The 25,131-nt window shown below is 41.4% G+C and overlaps 2 protein-coding genes across 2 annotated transcripts in view; one reads left to right on the top strand and one right to left on the bottom strand.

Moving 5' to 3' along the window:
* The window catches only part of jph1a (junctophilin 1a), a 32,710-nt gene extending 19,951 nt beyond the window's left edge, over window positions 1–12,759 (bottom strand). The window contains 3 exon segments of the mRNA XM_040044085.1: window positions 9,102–9,870; window positions 12,008–12,507; window positions 12,628–12,759. Coding sequence (XP_039900019.1) covers window positions 9,102–9,870; window positions 12,008–12,386 — 1,148 coding nt within the window. The 5' untranslated portion in view covers window positions 12,387–12,507; window positions 12,628–12,759.
* A 1,024-nt stretch (window positions 12,760–13,783) lies between these two features.
* Window positions 13,784–19,640, top strand: gdap1 (ganglioside induced differentiation associated protein 1). The gene is made up of 6 exons (XM_040044462.1): window positions 13,784–13,976; window positions 14,535–14,727; window positions 15,218–15,391; window positions 15,712–15,806; window positions 18,065–18,179; window positions 18,337–19,640. Exons 1-6 carry the CDS (start codon window positions 13,818–13,820, stop codon window positions 18,687–18,689), a joined length of 1,089 nt encoding a protein of 362 aa, XP_039900396.1. The 5' UTR covers window positions 13,784–13,817; the 3' UTR covers window positions 18,690–19,640.
* Window positions 19,641–25,131: the final 5,491 nt, after the last annotated feature.

Genomic DNA, 25,131 nt, shown 5'->3' with positions numbered 1-25,131 from the left:
GACTGTCACAGTCCACATGCTGTGGATACTATTTTGAGGTGCTGTTAAGTTTATTCCCTGCTGGTGATGTTAACCCGTAAATCAGTGCATTAAACTCAGTTGCACGAACATTAATTTACACTCAATCAGCAGTTCTCCAGGATGCCTTCCTGAAATCTAGCGAAGAATTATAAACCACAGCTGACTGATGCTGATTTTACATACGATCCCATTTACATATTTCCCAGGAAAGCTTATTTAAATTAACGCACACACACAGTGCGCCATTCTCTGAAGTTGCTCACTTTTCAGAAACACTGCTTCTCTGTGTGTGTGTAATACAAAACCTGACCTACTCCACTGATTCCAACCCTCATTAACTTCTATTACATACACTATTAATTAGACAAGATGATGCACCACAATGAAGAAGCAGTCCATCTATCTGCTGGTTAATAACCAAGCAAATGTAGTATTCTAGGACATTCATCACAAACTAAATTAAGGAGCAGCTAAACAGGAAATAGAGGAATGGGAAAAATAAGCTGTACAGGGAGTACTTTTAAATATTTAATGACCGCAGGTGAACAGCTACATGAGTTAACCTCTAACAGCCACGGCCTCCACATGACTCCTTTCTACTGCCTGCCTCTTTGCCTGGCTGGCTGACTCATCTCAGTCTTCCTCCAGAAGCTGCAGAAATATGTGCCATTCTCCAAGAGATTACAAGACACAGTCACACACTTCTGGCATGTAGGTGAAACCCAATCCTATCGCCACTGCTGTGGACACAGCCCAACACCCCAATCCTGCAAAACAAGCCTCTGCTATGTGTGGAACAAAGCTTTCTTACAGTAAGTCAGCAAATTTAGTCTACCCCAGTCCTAATTTACACATATTCCTCCTACTCTTGTTAAGATGTATCTTCACGGTGCCAGGAAACGGTACGAACTCCTGTTCTTGGAGGCTGCGGACTGATTTTGTGCCAAAAATCTTTCTTTCTCGCCTTCCTACTGTTTCCCACCAGGGAGGAAAAATATTAAGAAGGAAGTAGAGAGAGAGAGAGAGAAAAGAAGCTTTCAACTCTCACTCTTGACTTTTTTCCTTTTCTTTCTTATACCCACAACTTTCAAACTCCACTTCAACATAACCCCGATGACATCCACAGGATTGTTTTTCAGCTCTCCGAGCCACATAAGACATCAAACAGCTGTTTTTTTACAGCTTGAGTAAGTAAGTAAACTGACTTTGATAAATGAAATTGCTGGAGCGCTCTATTGTCCACTATATTAATATCCTTACTAATACTGTGATAATGATTTCAACCACGTTGTCCGGCCAACAAAAACTCAGCCCCTGCTTCAACTGCTCGCATGCTTTTCATCCACCGGCATCTTTCAGAAGCGCTTACTGTGACTTAATATATTGGTAATGTGTTGAAGTACAGACAAATATTGCATTACACAGTATAATTTGATTTGGTCCATGGGTCATGTGAAACTTGCTCAACTAAGTCATGATATATGTGCCGTTGCCTCAGCGACATTATTTATAGAGCTTTAATAGCTCTAGCTGGGAAATGACTCCGGTCATTAATGATAACGATGCAGATAACCTGAGGCACACGTGGCAGGTTATTTTATGTGTGTGAGTGCACGAGCATTGATTCTGTCAGCAAAAAAACCAAACAAAAACGCAGTGTTACGTCACACCATCGCACTGCCATAAATAAAAGAGAGGGAGAGGTTTAATGTGGGATAAATATAATGTATGATCCTGCTCGCTTTACTCTGACCCGTGATTCGGATCGCTGGCAGCCCCTCACATGCTTACAGTTGCTACTGTACACGCCGTCACTTCGTAAAGAGCCAAATTTGACTTGCTTTTTAAAAGGCGTGTGAAGCTGGGTGGCACCGGTACCCCATTAAATGTATGCGAATGCAGACACAGGGGGGGAAAAAAAGAAGCAACCTAACTTTACCACTGCGACTATTTGAAGCAGCATTGAGGGACAGCCAAGATGAATCTTACATGATGTACTGACTGTTGGGATTATTTTGTTCACTTGTTGAAACACCGGATGATCTATAACTCACTACAAAAAGGGCAGGTGGTGAGTGGCTGAGGTCATCCCACAGCAGGTGACAAACAAACAGGCCGGGGCACACATTGCGCTTTCTTTGTTCTCTAGCAAAATGATGGTCGTCTTATCTGATCTCTCTATGCCCAAACAGACACGTGTTACTTGAAATCCCATTTATATGGTATGGACACACATACAGCATTCTCACACATGCACACACACATTTGGAAGAAATGATAGTGTGAGTGAGATGGTGGGCTGCTATATCAGTGTTGGGACGGGTATATATTCCTGGCTGGTGCTGATAAGCCAACTGATGCCTTGCCTTATTTAGGCAGTGCTCGCTGCTGACACACTAGCAGAGAAGCACACGCTGCTTGTACTCTGACTGTATGTGTTTGTCCAGCAGTTTATGTGAGCTGGAGTATGTATGTGAGGCATTCCTGTGGGGCGATAGTTAGGCTCCCAGTATGAATGCATATAGACAGAAGTGTGTGTGTGTATGTGTGTGTGTTTGAGAGAGAGATATACATGGACAGAGGGTGAGATGTTACATGGATACCTGTGCACATGCATATCTACTGTATCTGCTATGTATTTGATCAAAAATATGTAGTACACTGATTTTAGTCTGTCATTCTAGGTAGCATGCTCTAGTTTCAACTCCTTTGCTTAAAGGTAGAATATGTAAGGCCTAAAAAAGATGAACTAAACTGATAAACTCAAAAAGAAAAGCAGCTGTCTTCCTCCAACTAGGAACCTAATTGGTGATTCTAAATCGGCTGTAGGTGTGAATGGGTTATGAGTTGATCGCCAACCTGTAACAGAGTGGCGATCTGTCCAGGGTGTATCCTGCGTTTCATGCTATGACAGCTGGGATAGGCTCCAAGTAGAAGAAAATATTGAGAAAGTGTAACATCCAGGATTCTTAAGGTTGTGCAGATTACTCTGTCCACGTACTGCAGAAATTATAGAAGTTTAAAGGGCAAAAAAATAAAAGTAGCATCACTTAGAATTAGGGCTGAGCGATATGAGGAAAATCTAATATCAGTTTTTTTTTCTGGCTATATAACAATAGACGATTTATACCACGATATGATTAAATAACCTCCAAAACCAAATGTCATTTTGGTTTTGGAGGCCTAAAATTGCCTAAATTACTACTGGTATACTCTACTGGTATAATCAACCATTCAATATTTTTTTTCCCATTTTGCAATGGATGCCTTTTCAGCTGGTGGAATAAATTTGTGCGACTGCTACCTTTTGCAGCAATAGATTTACAACATGTTTTGCAAATTGGCGCGTTTTGTTCGACATCATCCATGTGAAATCAAAAACAAGTCTCATTCCCTCGCTCATCTGAAACTCCCGCTGGCGCCATATGTTTTCCTATCTGGGGGTATAAACACGCATGCCCAGCTCAGGGCGCCAGGTAGAAAATTTTCCCGTTGGGAGCAAGGGAGGGGTTAACGATGCATTTGCAGCATGTGGGAGGAAAAAAACTCACAGTGAATAACGTGCAGACAGCTTAATACTGCCATGGCAATTTATACTCAGTGGTTACGATAAAGCTATTTTAACCATCGTACGTGAAAAACTCGCCATACATCGAGTATATTCGATGTATCGCCAACCGCTACTTGGAATCCGGACTAGCTGGTGGTTGTTTATTGCGAAACAATAGCAACTACTGGAGTAAGACATGCTACATACTGCACCTTTAACAAATCAATTATCTCTGTCTCTCACGTCTCTTTACAAACTAAGCAAGTTTAACACGCACAGTCAAATAATCCACAGAGTATTATACACAATGATCCTGAAACATTTTAAATATGTTGAATCAATGATAGTAATTATGGCTAGTTTTTATATTATACCAAGTCCTATTACTATTACTGACTACAGCTATAATGATCTCAGATGGTATCAAAGCTGGGCACACTTTCCAGGAAAATTGGAGCCAATGAATTACCATACAGATGCATTCTATTTCTTTGCCACCAGGGGACTGACCTTGTGGTTGTAAAAAGACTTCTTCTAAAAATCCCATTGGGCACTGCGTGGATCATGACCAAGAAAACGGCAAAGGTACAAGAGTGAGGACATAATTACTGAAGGAACTACTCATCCCATAACGCACTGCAAATCTAAGCTTCTCCCAGCAGGAGAAATATACAAGGAGGCAATGAGTGATGTCATGGTGGCTACATCCATCTTTTTCACTGTATATAACACTAGATTAATCAGACTCTCCACAGCGTGTCCTTGTCCCATCTTCCTCCCCTCAACCCAAACCGAAAGTAGCAGATGTCTGCTCCTCCCTGACTCTGGTTCTACTGGAGGTTTCTTCCTGTTAAAAATTAGTTTTTCCTTCCCAATGTCGCCAAAGCGTTTGCTCATAAGGGCTCATACAATCGTTGAGGTTTTCTCTGTGTTATTTGTATTACTGTAGATTAATTACCTTAAAATATAAAGCACCTTGAGGAAACTGTTGTTGTGATTTTGCGCTATATAAGTAAAATTGAATTGAATTGAATCCAACAGTATCCACTAAATTATTGGTTCTGATGATCGACTGCACCCATGGAAAGAAAAGATATATACATCCAAAGATCTGCTGCCAGCAATCTCAGAGCTAGTTCACCCATAAATCCAGTACAAATCCAGACTCATATCTATTAAATTTCATGAAAAACTATAGATGCATTTGAGAGCACTATGGACACTATAAACACCCTGTCAGAAGTGAAACTGTAATGTGGAAAACAGTTAGTCTGAGTGTTTTGCTCACCAGTGTGAAGAAAAAACAGATATAAAAATATCATCTGTACATATAAGGTGTTGGTTAACCTTTTACTGGAGCCTGCAGAGCAAACAGTGCAATTGAACATAACACACAAAGTAGGTCTCTATGAATGCACTGTGTTTTTGCTCGTATTTCTCATTCTTAGCATTACAGAGGCAGTAAGCCAAATTAAACTAATATGCAAGCATTATTGAATTTCTGTGCTTAGCAGCTTTTGTAAGGTCAATTTAACATCTCTGCTTTTATTAGATAGCCTACAGAGTAACAGTTTAGCCAGGGGTGTGTAATCAGGGTGGACTGCTCTGTGGATATACTGACAAACTGCTGAGTTCCCAAACTGCTGATCTGTAACAAAAAAACAATTTATGGGAGAAGCATCATGACTCGGTAAACTCTTCAGTGGCACATAGACTCACTTATCTCAGTTCACAGGCCTGATACAACCAGACCACACCACTCAAACAAACACACACACACACATATATGCATGGACACACTGAAAGAGCTGTGTGTGTACAGAAGGTCACTTTACACAGATAAGGGCAAATGACAACTGTGAATGAGAGACACAGAACTCCACTCCACTCTACCACATCGCACTAGCTCTCTATTGACTGGCTGATCACGAGCATGAGGTCATTGGCTCCACCCCAGAGGCTGATGGGATAGCTCTTCTGTACAGTAATCCACAGGGGAGAGGCCGGTGTGTCCTCTCTATGCCCTTTTTATTATACTCTCCCTTCATTTCTGTCCACTCCAGACTCTTCAGAAACCTCTTGCTCAGCAAATGTGCTGCACTTCCGATTTCATTCAATCAACATCTATCCCCGGCTTTCTCGTTTCCATCCATTTCACTCCCTGTATCCTCTACGAGCCCATCTCCTCCCATTCCCTGTGGATCCGCTGGGTACACTCCACATTCAAAGACAGAGAATCATGTGACTGGAAGTGGATCGATACGAGTGCATCTTTTGCCCGGCACTGTACTGTATAACGATACTTACATAACCTGCTTGCAACAGTGACAGTCTGCCATTCTAGCTCTTTATAACACAACTGCACTTTTAAAAAGAAAGAGAAAAAAAAAATCCAGATGCCAACCAGGCCGCAGAGGAACCTGCTTTGAGATTTCCAGTTGCACATGAAGTAGTGGCACATGGCATCCAGTAATTTGATCGCTTACTTCAGGGGACCTCGTTGACTGCCGTAAACGCTTTGCATAAGCTCGAATGCTTTTGCTCTTGTTGCTTTATTGCTATGAATTAGATCATGTGCTTCCTTGTGTAAATTGTTGCTCTAATGCGCAACAGGACAGGAGCTCAAATGGCTCATTCTTATCAAAACATTATCCCTTTTTTTTAAATCTTTTCACTGTAGGTTAAGCCCAGTCTTATTGGCTGTCACTTACATAGATGGAAGTCCCATATTAACAAATATCCACAGTTTCAAAATAAAGTATGTTCAATCCAACTAATGTACTCTGCATTCTATATCCTTGAAAACAGCACAATAAAGCATCTTCCCTTCCTGCTCGCAGGAGATGATCTATTGTATTGGAAAAAACAATAGCTGCTCATAGAATGCACTATTCAGTGCACTGTGGCGCTCTGAATGACTGGGTTCACATTTGAGTAGCAATGCTCTACCTTTAACCTTAAGATTGAATTTTTTCCTGGTTAAAAAACAAGCTTTTGATGATTATTCATTTAGTCCACAAAATGTTGAAATAATGAATATGTTTGTAAATCGTCAAGGCAATGGTGACAGTTTAATACTGTATAGTTGTAGAGCAGCCCAACATGTTAAAAACATTTATCTTTATCCAGATTAATTGTCGGGCTTTAATCGTGGCCGTGTTCCTGTGTCGTTTAGTCAGTCTCTACTTTTATGGGAGGTTGTGTTGGTCTTCACAGAGAGAGGATGTCACTGATGGGGTCATCTCGCACAAAAGCCAAAGGCAACTGGAGTTCAAACCTTCTATTTGTAAGGGATAGCCAATCAGGAAGTCCTTTTGTAAGACAAGGCTCAGTAAAAGGTAAAAACAATAATTAATGATTTAATAAACACAGTGCTACAAAGAGCTTTTTCTCAAAATACACACATTAAAGCGAAGCATGGATATCCCACTACACAGCTCATGCAAGCGCTAGTGTGAGCCATAGCCACAGCTATAAAAATGAGTTTTCACTAGACACACAAAATGAACCACTGATTTAGTTCACTGATGAGCTGAGGAAGGCTGCTGCTACAACGCCAAATGTGTGGCTGGTTCTGATTTTAAAATAGGAGTGTTGAACAGTTAAAAAAAAATGCTTGATTAGATGATTGATTAGACTGACGGCTGGCAATTCTGTTATAGCACTGGAAAGGAATTGCACGGGTTTTTGCATGATTTCTAAAATATTAAAATGAACACCTGTGGATTTCACTGGAAGGCAATGAATGGAAGCAAGGAAATGAGAGGCTAGCTCAGAAACTCAGAAAACTGAGCAGGATGACTAGCTTGGTGAAAAAAAGATCATTTCCAGGGCTGAAGTCCAATCTGATACCACTGATGCTGTAGACAAAGAAATGTAGGAATTTGTGTATCGTCAGAGGAGGTGGCTGGGAATCCAGACTGAGCAGGATTAAGGAATCTGGGAGTGTGTTTATTAATGTTAGTTAAGTCAAAGAAATAATGTATTCTTATATGATTTAAGAGATGACTGAAGGTAGTTAACAAAGGTTTCAGTCCAAGAATAAAAATGTGAAGCTCGTGAGCATAATAAGCTCACGTTAATGAAATAAGAAGGAAGATCTGATTCTGCAACCAAAACGAGATGAGTACAGTGCTTTTGTTTTCTCTGGTCAGTAGCTTTGAACACCAATCTGGTAGACGCTGGAGCACAGCAGTAGCTGTGGAAACGACCCGGTAAAAGCAAAAGAGTCTGGTTGGTGTAGGAGGCAAGACAAAAAAGAGGGAGGGGAGATAGAAACAAAAAGCCAAACACGAGTAAACCTCAACACAAGCTGTGGGAGTCAAGCAACCTTCAGGTGAAATTATTTTTAATAGATTAGTAAGTTAAAAAAATGCTTATTAGCCCAATGCCAACAGGTGTTTTAAACTGGAAAGCAATCCCTGTGGAGGGGTTCTAGCCCATGAAATCCAATGGAAATGTTCATGGATAAACAGGAGTAATAGGTTATCTAATATTTTACTTTATATCCAAATAAAAATTACATTCCCCACACCCTCTACTGCTACTTTGTAGTTAGCGTATTTATAAAACATGGGCATTTTAAACTTATTTAATCACCTAAAACATAAAATCTGCAAAATTGTGAACCTGTGCCCAGCAGGAAAAAAACCCTCACAACTGAACTGACTGGTACATCAAGGTAAAAGTCAAATGATGGTTCATTATGCTGTGAACTAAGAAACCCACATGTGCTTTTAAGTTTTTAAAATGCTTGTTGATGTGTTTTCAGGGATGCAAATTCATGCACACGACTTGAAAAGGGGTTCGGTGGTGGGGAAGAGTGGGGGAGGGAGAAATCAAAACATGGTTGATTGCAGAGAGACCTTTTCACAGCTTGTACACATCCCCTCAGTCTTCAGTCTAATAATTCCCTGATGCAATGAAACCAGAGGATGTCAAAGCGATGCCGCATACCCTGAACTGTGTCCCAGTAGGAGGGAGGCTTTAAATGAAAAGGTCACATCTCATCCACCTGTTAAAGAGCAGATGCCACATCAGAGCAATGCTTGGCAGTGGGAGCAGGTATTGGTACTGGGCGCACAAGATGAGCTTGGCATAGGAGCAGGTATGGCTATAAAGCTCACGCACATGAACTCACAGACACTCGGCTACAACGCAAATACACACACACACAAAGACACGCGTGCAAGATGCCTGACCCCTCTCCCTAGGAATGAAAGACACGGGCAGAGAATAGAAACAGAACCTTTTCCAGGGATGATCACACTGGCAACACAAAAGCCTCGACTGTTGATGTTGCATAAAGGTCGGAGCTGTTGTCATGGGACTTCACTTATACAAGACTGAACCTTCAATCAGACCAGGAGATATTTGTCAAACAGGACACTGCTGTGACTCCTCAGTGGTGAAAATAAATGCCTGAGGATTTTCATCCTGTGTGGGCTTTTTTTTTTGTATTTACACAGTATACACCCACAGGTACATGCAGGAGCATGAATGAACACACACCCACACATAAACACAGTACCTGGATGCTGCTATTTCCACTTTACTCCTCGCAATGGCTGCAGCCCTCTGTGCCCCCTCCACAGCCCGATCTACCTTCTCTTTGGTTTTGGGGTTCTTAAGAGGAATCAACTGCTTTCTTATTCCACGCACCAGCACATTATTTTTGTACTTCCCTTCTTCTTTGGTGCCGTCTGGGAAAACCGTGCACCCGTAACCATGGCGCTTATTGTTAAGCCATTCTCCTTCATATTTCATCCCGTTGGATCTCTCTGATACACCAAATCCATTGCGCTTGTCATTCTTCCACTCGCCCATGTACGTCTCAGTTGTGGTGGCGTCCACATGGTCCTCCTGAGGTAGGTCCTCATCTGGCAGCTCGCCATCACCGATGGATATGGTAGAGTTGGCATCGCTTGAACTGATGCGGCTCATGGTGGCGTCACTTCTTGCAGAGCTGCGCTTGCTGGAGATTGAGGTCCGAGAGTCAGACTTGCGCAACTGTCGCAGGCTGCCAAAGAGCGAGCCGCGGCGGAACAGGCCCTTCTTCTTGCCGGTGACAACTTCGCTGTCCGAGTGGAAGTTGAGGACGAAGCCACCGCGGCTGCCCGTTGGAGTGTCTGCTGGGGAGGAGAGGTCCTGGAGCACTGCACCATTGCTCTGCTCAGAGCGCAGGGAGGCCATAGACGTACGGAGTGGAGAACGGATGACAGTGGCCATGCCATAGGGAACACTCTGACGCACACCATAGCCGTGTCGCATACCACCCATCCATTGGCCTTGATAAGTTCCTGAGTAAGAGGAAGGTATAGATCAATGAGTAAACACTTAGTCTCAATCGCTACTTCGAGCCTATAATTCTTCATGACTTTGTAAACTAATATTAACTATAAGATAATGCTTTAAGCTGAGGTGACCTTGTGATTGGTAAGTTGTGACTGGTCAATAGGGCACAAGTATAGCAACGACATGCATTTACTATAAATATCCCTAAATTTGATTAGAGCATTGTGTTGTCATCTTCAAAGTTTGCCTCATGCGCAATGTGTTTTCAGCTAATACTTCAGTTTGCCTATATTTAATTTGCTAACCAAGCTGGCTAACTAACACTAACATTAGATGATAACCTCCACAAACCAGTGGGGTGACAACAAGCTGGTTATGTCCATTTTCTATTGCTTGCAATAAAACCGATGATAATCTGTGATTATATACATGCCTGAAAAGCTCATTTTGTTTTACAACAACTTTAAAGCCAAAGCAGGGTAAAAAAATTTTAATAGGCTACTCATGGTCAGAAGAAAGCTCCTCTGTGCTCCTCATGCACAACCTGCGTGTTGTTGACCAGTAACTTTCTATATCAGCAACAAGACCTTGAAGCCTTGCTTTGTTGGTGCAGGAGTATGTCAGCTAATGAAATGTTTTTTCTCCTTCCACTCAGATATGGGACTGTGAGCATAGCTAACCCAATCACAGAGATTTGATTAAGGTACAGATACTAAAGATCGCTTGGGATGAATGTGAATCACTTAGCCAGGGGCCTATTTTCAGGCAGCCACTAACTCCCCCACTGACAGTAGGCACATTCACCACCATCCGTTTGTCTGTGACGACAGGGAATTGCTATGAGTCACATAATGAGGAGAATACTTCATTAATCCCATTTGGTGCTGCTGAGCCCAATGAGCAGGTTGTCGGCCTACCCTACTGTTGCTTCTTCAAAGTGTCATATTACAATCCTAAGCCTAATAATAAGAAAGGCTTGTTAATCCAGTGCCTGAATCTCATTCACCAATGCAATGAAATAAGCCATAACAGTCAGATTCTAACAGAAAATGATATACTAGTCAGGGGAGGAATTTAGATGGATAAACAGGGTGAGATTAACAGGCTGGCTCTGTGCTGCAGTTCAATTTGGTGACCCTGCAGATCAAGTTATCAGGATGTTGCGGAGTCAGACAGCCAGATGTTCTGTAGATCCTCTAGGATCAGCTGATTCCCAAAGCCCAGCCCTCTGTAACATCATATGTGAGGCATTTATTCTGCACCATAAGGCCTCCATTAGGGGAGGATGATGCTCACAAATCACCCAAAGACTTGCTTGTTTTATAACAGGAGAGGCCTGAACAACAGGCAAGCGCTTGTTTTTTAGGCTTCCTGCGATCTTGTCTCCCTCATCAGACACAGGTCCTTACATAAACGCAATCTGTGAACACACCAATGATTAGTGAGATGACTGACCTCTCATTTTCAGCAAGTACAAGTCCTGTGTGGGACTTAGCTCTTTCCACTACAGATGTGTGAGTTCTTTAGTCTAGACACATGAAGAATAACTTTAAATGCTACCAAAAATGAGCACCTTCTCGTGCTTTATACACATTACACTTCATTTAAAAGGGGAGCATGTGCACCCTTCAGGACATGTGTTTCTATAGTTAAGGTTCAAAGGGAGAAAATGACAGTGAAGCAAGTGATTTGAGTTTGAGTCTTTAATTGACTTTAAATGGACTGATTTGCTTTCCAAACTCCTTCTCCGGGAGGCATGTTTCCAGTGAGGAGCAGTCACTCTCCTCCCACTGTCATATGAGGAGCAACCGGTAGTTGCCAAAAGAGATGTCCCTTGGAATAAAATAGGAACCGTGATCTTAAACGGTATTCAAAAAGTTAACGTTACCACCGGGGTAAAGAGTCAGTTATGCTGGGTAAACGACGAGGTGACTGACCACGATGCGCAGTGCGCAATCTCAGCTTATACTCAGCTCATATCGGATGGAGATTCACGCGCTGGTGTGTTACAGTGAGCCTTCCTCAGTTTGAGTCTGAGCATCCTACACACGAGCTACATAACACATTACCACTCACCGCCGTTAAAGCGACACGCACGCTAAACAAGCGATGTGCCATATCTATTAAAACCTGGTGCCTTACCGCCATCTCCATAGGTTTCGATCCCATATCCATCCTGTAGACCGTTGCTCCAGGTCCCGTCGTATCTAGCAGGTGTGTTGTGGCTTTGCCGGACGCCGTACCGACCCTTAAAACCATGACTCCACTCTCCTCGATAGATCCACTTTCCTTTATTCTCCACACCCAGCCCATGGCGCTTCCCCTGGGACCAGTAACCCTTGTAGGTATTCCCGCTGGGCCAGGTGTACACGCCAACTATTTCAAAGCCGTGCGACCAGGACCCGGCGTACTCGCCTTGGCCCTTGGGTCCGGTGCAGATCCCATGTCCGTGGGCTTTGCCATCCTCCCACCCCCCGCAGTATGTGCCACCATCGTCGAAGTCAAACCTTCCGCCCGTCATTCAGATATAGACTGGAAATAAAGCAGATGGTGCGCTGCTGCAGACTCAGGATTCTCCAGGACCTGGGCTGGAGGATCCAGGACCGGTGGTGTGATGAAAGGATGAGCCAACAAGATGATGACTACAAGAGCAAAAAATAGGAAGGTGAGGATGGTGGACTGGCGCTTCCAGACACTGACATGTAATACAAAAGGCATGCGTAACGGTAAGTGTAAAGGTATGAATGGTGGGCGTCATTTACCGGAGGCGCACGCTGGACTCTCCGCTGTGTGTTGCTCGTCTCCCCCCTCTCACCCACTGATCAAAGGAGGGAGAGAGAGAGAGATGTACCGAGCCCCTGTTGAAGAAAGGCGCTGGGCCAATCGCAACGTCACGCCACAGGGACCTCCCACTCTCCTCCTCTCCCCCCTCCGCAAAGCGCCCGAACGCCTCAACTTCGCCAAAATAACGCGCCACTGCCAAACTTTACATTTGAAAGACCCGCCTCGCTTTACACAGACTAAATTCCTCAATTATCACTTCCCATAATGCCCCCATTACAAAAATATAAGCTCGGCCACATATGATTAAATCCTCACCCATATTACATAATATTATTATATGGCCTATTTTGTGAGGCGATGGTCTGATGCTGTTTTAGACATTCATTCTTTAACACACCCATCACTTTTCTCTTGTATTCGATACGCATCCTGGATTAAGTAGCCATATACTTTGATTTTCTAAATTAAATATTAATATTATTATACTTATTATATTATTTAAAAAAGATCAATCATACGCTGGGCATGCATTTCAGGCAACAACTCCTGATTTCATAAGTATTAAAAAATCAATTCTAATAAAAATGGTTCAATGTATTATGTAGAACATGAAAGAAACCAGTTTAATTTACCTGCGTTTAATGAGTAAGAACCAGTATCGCTTTATATTATAGCACTGACTTAAAAACAAAACAAAAAACACACATCAGTTTTTGTATCAGGCTGATAATATTCAGACTCGAGTGCACCAGTAGCAGCCACAGTGTTAGATAACAGCGACCTCTGCTGTACCAGCGTATTCATTGCACTGCCTCAGATGAGGAAGGGTGGCCTGTGACGTAGTAAAGGATTGAACTGTGCACTTTAAAGGGTGTTATTTGTTGTCTGACTTTCTACTTTGCTAGTCTCAACAATAAGGAGTAAGAACGTGAACTAGCAGGGAGGGGGGTAAGGGTGCAAGAGAGCGCAGGTATACAAAAAGAAGGAAAAGCGCAGGTTTCACATGAATACCAACACGTGAATGCGAGAATGTATTTAAAAAAATAATTACTTTTATCTTTTAATTTAAAATAAATACATAAAACAATAATTTCGCGTTACACTCCGAGCCAGAGGGGGGAGTACTTTGTCGACCGCGACGCCCCCTCCTACAACAGTAACGGATAAAATGGCGTCCGAAAACAGCTCTGAATCTCAAGATGAGAAAGCAGCTCTTATAAACCCGGACTCAGAGGAAGATGTTCATCAGGAGTGCGGCACAGTCGCAAAACAGCGCGAATCCAAACTGACGCTGTATCACTGGACGCAGTCGTTCAACTCTCAGAAGGTGAGTGTCATTAGTCTTTCAGCACCACAGTTTAGTGGACAGCTCCCCATAACAGGGTTAATTATGACACTGTAGGACTGCAAAAACAGCCCTGCTGCTGTAGATGGTTTAGGCTTTGTATAAACCCGTTCCTCTTTGTTTTTTTAAATAATTAAAACAGTTAGTAGCTTGACTGCCTTTCAGCTCTGTCACGTGTAACAGCAGCTCAGCAGCACATTTCAGTGTATAGACATGAGTTTTGCATCCTTCAGGGTGTTTCTCAGAAATACAGCAGGTTTTCAGACAAGCTTATTTTCACTTCTCATTTCCATTACTTCTTAACAGAATCATAAGGAGGTTCAGCTTCCTCTCAATCCACCCACCTAACTATTCATGCACTATTGGTGTAAAAAATGCATCTGTAATTTTTAATTAAAGGCAGGTGCTGACTGGATAAAAGAGAAGCCAATGATTTATTTGAAAATTGTGGGAGGAGAAAAGAGAGCAAGATTTTATTGGCAGGGAAATAAAAACAAGCTTCCTCCACAGTCCCAGTCACAATAAGTTGTTGTTTTCCAGGTGCGTCTCGCCATAGCAGAGAAAAGTTTGCACTGTGAAGAGTACGACGTGAGCCTTCCTCTCAGCGAGCACAATGAGCCGTGGTTCATGCGTCTGAATCCGGGTGGTGAGGTTCCAGTCTTAGTTCACAACGACAATGTCATCTGTGACCCAACGCAGATCATGGACTACCTGGAGCAGAACTTCAATGATGGTGAGATTGATGCAGATGTAGCTGCTAGTCTCTAGAGGAGCTGCAGCCCAAAGCTCTCATTTATGACACCAAAACTAAAATATTATATCAAGCTTCAGCTTCTTAGAACCTTAAAAGGGTTCATTTCATTGTATTTTCTGTCTGCTTTTATGCATTTCCTTGTATCAAACATTTGTTGATTTTTCAATAATTTCATTGTTTTTTTTCTAAATTTTTATTTTCCCTTGGTGTGCACTGATCCATAATAGCTAAGGGTCTGCATCAAATCACCTTAGAAGGAAAGGACATCTGGTAAGCATGAAGTCATTTAAGGAGATACCCAAATGTTTTTAAATCCTCAGGGAGGAAAGTGAACATAAAGGCTTTGCTGTCATCATGTCTTCTCCCTAACCTAAGTCAGTAGTGTATAAACCCATAAAAAAAAACCCATAAGAAACAAAAATATTAAATTCCAAAATTTGATCCTTTTCCATGACTTGTTTGTCTCCAGAGGGCACTCCGAGGCTGGTCCCAGAAGAGGGCAGTACCTACTACCTAAGAGTGCAGCACTACAGAGAGCTGCTGGACTCACTACCCATGGATGCCTACACCCATGGCTGCCTACTCCACCCTGAAATCACTGTGGACTCCCATATACCAGCATATGCTGCCACATGTGTACGAAGTAAGACGATCTGAGCCTCATAGCTGTACAATTTTCAACTGAATATCAAAGAGACTGTACACTATACCCTTAGTTATTCTAAATCAATTTCTGCCTTCTGAATCATTGTACTTAAAATCAGATAAAAGCTAAAAATATATATTTTGTAACTTTACATTGATGTGCAATGTAACCTTTTTTATGATTTAGATTAAAACCTCTCATTCGCACATGTTGATACTGGCATTTCTTATTTCACTGTAAAACTCTGTAATAGTGGGATTAATTTTGTGCCTCATCATGTCTAATATTTTTCTTATTACTATTTTTTGTGGTGACAGCACAGATCGGAAGCACACAGTCAGAGCTGATGAAACTGGCAGAGCAGAACCCAGAGCTCAAAGACGCTTATATAGCAAAACAAAAGCGCCTGAAAGTAAGTTACTCTAATTACCAGAGAGCCAAATGTCTTTATCAAGTGTCCAAATGAGCCTTGGCTATAGAGACACACTGTCCACAGCATATTTTTGTTAAGTAATTTACTACAAATTATGTAAGAGTCACTCAGAAGTACACTGAGTAGTGAGATTTCAGACACCTACTAATCCTCTGTAATTTAGTGAGTGTCATTATGCCATCTGGTCTTGCATTGCAAGAAGTGTACAACTTTATTTTTGTTCCATTTTGCAATTTTTAATAAAACTTTAGTGAACACATATCAAATAAACCTGGATATTTATAATTGAGCTATTCATATATATTAGAGCCATTTCTTATATTTTGTAATTTGGTAATATATTGTGTTATTTACTTTAGTTTAGCCTGTCACGGTTCTTATTGTTTTGGAGCAACTGTAACCACATAATTTTCTTAGGGGTTAATAAAGTATTCAGATTCTGAAATATAAGTTAAAGAATTCAGACAAACAAAATAGTGCACATCAAATGTAGTAAACCATAAAGTAAACAGAAGCTAACTAATAAGCTAAAGAAGTGGTAGCTAGCTAGCTAGCTTTAGCAATACTGCTGTTAGTAGACTCCTAATGTAAATATGTGAAATGTAAATGTAAAATGTAAAAACTTACTTTTCCCCCCCACACATGCAGTATTATCTGCAGCAGAGGCCTTTCATTTTTGAGGAACCAACCTCCTTGCTAATCATGTTCTTTTAATCACTAGGCAGATGTAGCTAACTTCCGCAGTAGCACAAGTTTCAGTTAGAACAAAAAAACAAATAAACCCAAAACAAAACAGATAAACCAAAAAACTAGATAGACCAAAAAAATTAACATTTCAAAAAATGCAGTGACACTGTGTAAAATATAAGTAAAAACAGAATGAAATGTTTTGCAAATTTTATAAACCCATATTTTCATCAGAACACAAAAAACATAGCAATTGTTAAAAATGAAAAAGAAGAATACTGGCCAATTTTGAATTTGATCGCAGCAACACGTAAACAGAAAACTGTGTGTGTCATCCACTCTTTTTAATAACAGTATGTAAATGTCTGGGAATTGATATGTACAGCTGCTGGACCTTTAGGCGAGGAATGTTGTCCCATTTTTGTCCTACAGAGGATTATAGCTTCTCAGCAATCCTAGATCTTCTTCATCATATTTTTCATTTCACTATACATCAAATATATCTAATCACGGAAAGATCTGGACTGCAGGCAGGCCAATTCAGCACCCAGACTCTTCTACTACAAAGCCATGCTTTTGTAATAGACACAGTATTTGGTTTAATGTTGTCTTGCTGAAGTTTGCAAGCCCATCCCTGAAAAAATATTATCTGGATGGGATCATATGTTGCTTTAAAGCTATATATGTCTTTCAGCATTGGTGGTGCTTTTCCAGATGCGAAGCTGCCATTATGCACCCCCATGCCATCATAGATGCAAACTTTTGAACCGAGCGCTGATCACAATCCAGGAGGTCTCTCACCTCTTTAGTCTGAAGGACACGGTGTCTGTGTTTGCCAAAAAGAACTTCACATTTTCATTCATCTGACCAAATAACAGTTTTCCATTTTGCCTCAAAGAAGATGGCGGTATTTCTGGATTATGTTCACATATGGCTTCTTCTTTTCATAATAGAGCTTTAATATGCATTTGGGAATGTCACAATGAACACAGTGATTTCTCTTTCCATGACAGAATCACCCCAGTTCTTAATGCAGTGCTGCCCGAGGACCTGAAGATCGCAGGCATCAAAAAATTGATTTAAAGCTTTTTTCCTGATTCTCGGAATATTTTGATGATGTTATTCACTGTAAATGATGATAATAATGACACATTACTTTTATAGCCATTCATGTTATTGACCTTCTGCCAGTTAACCTGATTAGTTAGTCTTTTCTTGCCCCTGTCACAACTTTTTTGAGATCCGTTGCTGGCGTCAAATTTTAAATTAGTTAATATTTTTCATAAAATAGTAAAATGTCTCAGTTTAAATATTTACTATGTTTTATATATTCTCTTATGAATAAAATATTTAGTCAACGATAGTTACAGTTCTAATTTATTCTGTTTTTATTTAACGTTTACAGCATCCCAGCTGTTTTGGACTTGGAGTTGTACCAAAATGAAGACATTACAATCATTCTGTGTTGTAGCGGCCTATCTGATCATTTTAGTCACTTTCTGTACGTCCACTTGAAGTAAATATACGCTATGTGTTTATATTTTCTGTAGTCCAAGTTATTTGACCATGACAACATGAAGTACCTGAAGAAGCTTCTTGATGAACTGGAAAGCGTGATGGATCAGGTTGAGACAGAGCTACAGAGAAGGGTGGAAGAAACACCAGGTAGCCACAGCTGTTTGTCACATAGCAGATACTGTATTAATCAGTCAAAATTTGAGAGCTGTAGCTTTTTAAATAACATGTAGGATGCTTTTCTTATCTTCTTGTATTTCTTATCTTCTTGTATATTCTTATCTTCTCCTTCCTCTTCCACTTGCAGAAGAAGGCAGCCAGCCCTGGTTGTGCGGTGACTTCTTCAGCTTGGCTGACGTCTCCCTGGCAGTCACCTTACACCGGCTGAAGTTTCTCGGCCTCTCTCGTCGCTACTGGGGCAACGGTAACCGCGTGAACGTGGAAACATACTATGAACGTGTGGTGGAGCGCCCAGCCTTCAGGAGAGTACTGGGCCACGTCAACAACATCCTGATCTCTGCTGTCCTTCCTGTGGCCTTTCGCGTGGCCAGGAAGAATGCACCGGCTATTGTTGGTACCACTTTGTTGATAGGCGTTCTAGGAGGAGCCACATACCTCGCTTTTCTTTACATGAAGAAGAGGCTGACTGCCTTCAGCTGAGGGAAACTGAATTGGTTTGAGACCAAAGAGGGGTTTAAACAAACTCAAAGTGTCTAACGCTATAACACCCAGCATACGAGCAATTAATAAACATATGTTGCCCGAAATTGTTTTTTTGGGATGCTGGTTGCACAAAACACACTGCTGCATCACGCACCAAAGGATTGATTAGAAAGTCCAGCCAGTGCTTTTGCATGTTTTGCCATTAATCAAAGGTGCCACATCTGATGAGTATGCATCTGGATAGCACTGTGCATATTCACCAGCAACGATTTGGTAGGCAGTATGAAAAGTATGCCAACATATACAAATGCTAAAGTAGTTGGCCTGAAACAGATAATAATGGAAATATGATTGGGTCTTGCATCAAAAAGGCCATTTTAATAGGCAGATTGTTTTTACAGCACATGTGGCTGCACATGAATGCGCCATCCCTCTTTGGAAGAATCTGGACCATCCAATCATAACACAGCAGTGACGCAAATATTAGGAAATACGAGTAGACTTTCATACTGTAGCTAAAGTGATGAAAGCAATTACTATCTGAAAGCAACATATTTATAAATCCTGCACAAAAGGCATACTTGATATATATTAATGAACTAAGATGTGCACAAGCGCTGAATAAAGGCATCATTGTGTGTATTTTTTTAAATTAAGGATCAGTTTTGCTTAACGTGTGCTTTTCATTTGCTGTTTAATCAATGGCAATATTTGCATGTTAGGAAAATAAAATAAATGAAAATCTCTGTGAGCAACTTTTTCAAATTTACATAGGAAGCTGACCTACATTTTCACTGTATCCCCAGCCTTCACATCTGCATATGTTTTTCTGTATAAATGATGCTTCTGTGTTTGATAGATTCACCATGTAACGATGGTCGAATGAGTACCGTTACAGTCAATATGCAGACCATCCTTTTCAACATCTGTCTAAAATTAAACTGCTCCCAAACAACCTCCGGTGTTCCCTGTCATTCAAATATAATTAGGAGTGCCATTAAAAATTCACGGCACACCATCGCTTAATAAGCTATCGTATATCCTACAGGTTTATTCAAAGAGAAAACAGCTAGAAACCACTCGCATTTCCCAGAACCTGGATGCAAGTCAACATCTACAGTAATCTGTTTGCCCAGTCGCAACCTCCAGGCCAACGCTGACATTTAACATATGCTCCCCTTTGATTTAAACTCCTCCTCACGTGAGCTCAGCCCCCACATAAAACAGACACATGCTAGACCTTTCAACAAAGTCTGGCCTTTGTTGCACGGAGCTGGGTAGTGTAGCTGTCAAAGACATGCCTCACACGTGTTAAAGCCACATGTGAGCAAAGATGTCAAAAGACTTAAGTGAGGACTAGTGTACAAGTCTGGAAAATGCTGCTCTTTTGAATGGCAACCATAATGACATCATCATTTTTGTTTCAGAGTGCAGATGGGTTCTCTTGGGAGCTCTGAATGCATACATTCTGCTAACATTTAGCAAAGTGAGTGACCTACAAGATTTTTGTGCCATATTAAAATTAAAATTTTCATTTGATTACAGGAAACACTAACAAAGGAAGAGTAAAAAGACTGCTTTCCAAACAAAAGCATGCCAGATTATACATATTATTTATTAAATAGAAGATGGTATCATTAACCCTGATTCTGCAACAAAACTGCAGTACTCTGACCCTATAAGCATGCATATTTACCACTAGAGGGCAGTGTTTTGTCAAAAACCTACTCATGCCAGTGACTCTTATGGGAAGAGTCCAAATGCAGCCTTGCAGACCCAAGAAGCCAACTTCATGATACTACACAGAACAGTCATCAGGAAGTGGGGCATGCTCAGTAAACTTCTGTTTGTTCCAAAATACACATAACACTGCTACTTTGTACATATGTGGTGGAATGCGTTCAGATACATTGATATTTTTTTTTCTTAAGGACTTCTATATACAAGGGCAATATTTGAAGCCAAATGTGATTCAGCCCACTGACCAAATAAACCCCTTTCTGGTGCTGGTTGTGATCACAGGTTGTTCAAACGATTGGTCCTGACATCTCGGCATTCCTTTGTTTAAAATCCAGCAGGTGGTTCACAAGAATCAGCTCTGCACTTTTCAACAATGGTGACTGTTTTCTTTGTTGCAGACTCATTATGATATATTATGAGCAGTGAGTATACGAGTGTATCGCTCAACCCTCAGCACCCAGACATGTGCACCAAAATATTTGGATTGCTCCAAACACAGGGTCATGTGTTTATAGGCACTGGATTTGACAAATTAGCAGGTGCATTTAAATGAACTGTTTCCAGTATTTTATTGTAAATGTTCTCTTCCCTGGCTTTTAATAGTATGCGGTTGTTTTCTGTCAAAACTTTAGATAAAATAGTTTCCTTCTTGAACTGCATTGCATTTACCTGCTTAATAAATGCGAGAGAAGTCTTGTCTGAGCACAAGGGGGGTTTCTAAGAGTATTAAAAGGCTTTAACTGTAGGTGAACTGAATCACACTCAAGGATAAGATTCTTTTCACAAGCTGACACACACACACACACACTTTAAGCTAGTCGGGCCTTGAAGGTAACAGCTTCCATTACTTTGCACCACATGCCCACCAAAATGCAAACTGCGTGAAGAATGAAACATTATTTAGAGAGAAGGTCAGATTTTGCATACTTCCCTACCTCTGAATACCCGACGAACCAAACATAAGGCTGAAAAGTGGTCAGACACAACCCTTTCATTTAAAATAAACACCTCCTTTTCAAGTGCACTGATGCCTTTAATGGTACCACCTAATGATTGGAGGCTGTGTAAGGTCAGGGACTGACAGGGGTTGTGAGGTGAGCAGAATCCATGTAAGGTTTCATGCATCTACCTGGCAGAAGACTATTACGGATAGAAAAAATAAGGCACCATGCTGTGGCTGATGTCCTTGATGATGTGGCACTGCAGTGGAAGCTGCTTTGACCTGGTGGTTCCTTTGTGCTGTAATACGTAGACCCGTAGATTATTTGAATCTCTGTTTAGTGCCTCTTTAAACCTCTTTGGGATACTTTAAAGATGGTGACTGGCATCAAATCAGACCACTAAAGCAGAGCTGTATGGAGCCTCTTTGCTGCCTTTCAAATAAACAAAATTAACTGCATCACCAGCTCCCACTAGCTCTTCATCCCCCTTTCTTCCATGAAATCACTTTTCTCTCAACATAGTTCTTCTCGCTCTCTTTTCTGTTGCTCTTCTCAGTAGGGAACGTCTGTGTGTTGGGAGGGAGTAGAGCAGGTGTCTGTTTTGGAAACGGAAAGTTGCATGGAAACCCCCAGCAGACATAAAGACGAGCAGAAATGAGCGCAATAGAGGCTTGCGGTACAGTGCATCTGGGTGGCTGAAAGTGATGGATGGAAACCAGAGGCTTGGTGATGCAAGACAAGGGAGGGGTCAAGAACATTGCTGACCTCAGGGCTAAAACGACTTGGAAAACAGACCACGGAGCAATGTGAAAGCTGCAGAATGACCTGAAATTAGGGTTGTCAAAATCGAAAGCAGTAAAAAAAAAAAAAAAAAAAAAAGAGATAAGAGTGATAATTATTCTTGCTAGAGCAGGGATTTGCTTGCAGGATTGCAAGTGTCTGTGCAGAAACAGGAGACAGGTGGACAGTTGGGGTGTTGAAGTGAGAGCTGTGCTGGATGTCCGCAGACAGGCAGACTGGGTAAACAGCAACCCACGCAGCAGTAGCTCGCAGCTGAGCTGACTTCCCCGTGACTCCTTCACTGCCAACTGAGAGAGTGGGATCATGACTTTTTAAAGCAAGAGACTGTGAGCTGGGGTAACATTAGATTTGGGGAAATGTGGGATGCAGAAGGAAATGTCATGACAGCAAAGAAAAAGTGGTGATATAAACTTCTTTGTAACTGTTTTCCAGAAACTAGTGAAGTAATCAGAAAAGTGGAATCATCTAATCATCAAACCCTCCATCACATCTGCAAAACCAGAGCAACAAAACGTGTCTTGCTCTCTGATTAGTCCAGACAAATGTCGAAGATGTTGGAGAAGATGATGACCTCCATTTGTTCCTTGTATATACAGTGAGATTACATAATAATACTGTAGACAAGGCCAAGAAAGACTACCTCAGTCAATAGAACAGCAGCTATTTCGCTCTTTGTGCAACCGCAATTCTATCACTATTGTTGCATCACACGTCAGTCCTCCTGTCTTCTATTTCATTCTCTGATGGTTACTTTGGACACACAGTTTAGAACCAATGGGGAGAGATGTCCAGGGTTTGCTGGCGCTATCAATAACGTTCTAAAAAACCACCAACCTTTTCCAGAAAGCAGCCGGCACCACCTCTTTTAGAGCATCTGCGATATACTGTTTGCTGAGTCGACAGAGGTGGGACCTCATGATGTTGACACTACTGTTAAAATGACCCCCCGCTGGCTCGCCCTTCACAGCTTTATGATGAAACCCTGTGCCACTATTCATCCCCACATGTGCTCCTCAAATATTTAAACTTGGCCTACATAAACACTGCTGTGCAGGGGAGATGGTACCCGACGCCTTTTGGAGCCGACCTGCCGCATTATAAATCTCGGTTCAATTGGCCAGATGTGGCCAGGTCAAACACACCATCAGGTTTTTATTGTGCAAATGAATTTTCTGTGTATCATGAGGTTGCCATTTCCAGGAAAAACTACTGCTTTCAGTGGAGATCTAAGGTGATGTGGGAAATTATTTCTCAGCAGCATTTTCAGTGCAGCTGTGGCGGTGTTGGAGTTAGTTGGTTTGAAGTGGTAAAACATCCATGAGTCAAATGGACACAGTATACTGCAACAGAGGTCGCTACACCTGCAGTCTGTGCCTGTGAAAAAACTCTATGAGGAGCAACACAAGGAGTCCATGAGGAGTCCATCTTTCACACAGAGAACACTTCCACTCCCATGATCCCCCCTTGGCGATAGGGTGTGACCTTACCCGAAGGGATTTAAAATGCTATATAACACCTATCATATGCCACAACAAAGAAAAGACTTGAAATTGTCCTTAGATATCAGAATCAGTGAAAGACAGTAAAGTAATGAGCATGAACTGCTGAATAAGAACTACTCTATGCTTATGGGTTCTGTGACAGGTGGCGCATAGTGTATTATTTATCCCTTCAGTTCCCTCAAAGGTGCCCTTAAATAACCCACAACTCCCACACGTGTGTGTTCATCTTCTGTAAATAAAACGTATAACCTTGCATTACCTGGCAGCCTGTGGTTTGGATGCATGCTACAGCCAGACATGAGTCCTCAACTCTGAAAGAAGATGTGAGGTTTACACACATCCCTCAACTCTGAGGTTCTCAGTTTGGTTTTACAACTGTGACTTAAGCAAGCCAGTGAACTAGCAACATCTCACACAAGACCATGTTTCTGCACTCTGCACTAGTTCCCCCCGTGTTTGCTTGGGTTCTCTCCGAGCACTCTGGCTTCCTCCCACAGTTCAAAGACACGCAGTGCAAACTGGTGATACTAAATTGACCATAAGTGTTAATTTGGGTTCGCTCTTAGCCATGCCTCGGACTGGTGACAAACATAAAACAGTAATGCAGAAACATAAATTAAAGTGGAAAGGATCATTCCAGATATTTTTACTGACTGTCAGCACACAGAAGAAATATCAGAAATATTAATGGTTTCACTTGCTGTGAAATTTTATTGAACTGTTAGTGGTTGTAACACTGACTGTAAAGATGTCAGATGCATGCAGTTGCAATGATATCATACAATAAACCTACACTTGCCTGCTCCCTTCACAATGTTCAGATTAGAAGACTTTTTACACCAGATGCCCTTTTCATCTGAAACTGGGCATCTCTTATTTGTTACACAAATGTGTGTAAACGACTACACTATGGATCCACCAGGTAATGATGTCATATGATATGAAATTATATGATTATATAAACAGCAAAAGAGAGCATTGCTTGGCATATTCAAAACCTTCCAGTCTATGAGCACAACAACTTAGCATGACCACATTAACAGTTTTCTGTGCACACAGCCATACACTGTAAATAAAAGATGGGCATGACCACTTCGGTTAGTAAAAGCACATTTATATCCTCAAGGTGAGCGTTCAATGCCATCTTGCTGGTTTGAAATTGGACATGATGAGGGATGAGTAGCTTCAACTGAAAATCCGAGTGACACTGTAGGCCCGCCCTAAAACATTGTCTGCTTTATCATCATTGTAACAGGTACCGTAATTTAAAAAACACCAAAAAGCCCATCATGTTATATTCAGTTGTTTAATTTAATAGAACAAAATTATTTCACCCACCAGGAAAGTTTTTATATTGCAATCATAGATCAGTTGAAGGAGGACCTGATGACTTCCTACTAGCAGACCATTAAAAAAAACACGCTTCTGCTTCGGCTTTGCCTTTCACACACCAAC

The sequence above is a fragment of the Simochromis diagramma genome, unplaced genomic scaffold (assembly GCF_900408965.1).
Source record: "Simochromis diagramma unplaced genomic scaffold, fSimDia1.1 OVJJ01000602.1, whole genome shotgun sequence".
NCBI classification, from domain to species: Eukaryota; Metazoa; Chordata; class Actinopteri; order Cichliformes; family Cichlidae; genus Simochromis; species Simochromis diagramma.
Note: the sequence above shows the minus strand (reverse complement) of the source record. Positions and strands in the feature narration are given on the sequence as shown.

Coding starts and splice junctions, on each gene's coding strand:
- gdap1 (XM_040044462.1), top strand. CDS start 13,818: ATGGCGTCCGAAAACAGCTCTGAATCTCAAGATGAGAAAGCAGCTCTT. Junction 15,807..18,064: donor CAAAACAAAAGCGCCTGAAA/GTAAGTTACTCT, acceptor TATTTTCTGTAG/TCCAAGTTATTTGACCATGA. Junction 18,180..18,336: donor AAGGGTGGAAGAAACACCAG/GTAGCCACAGCT, acceptor TTCCACTTGCAG/AAGAAGGCAGCCAGCCCTGG.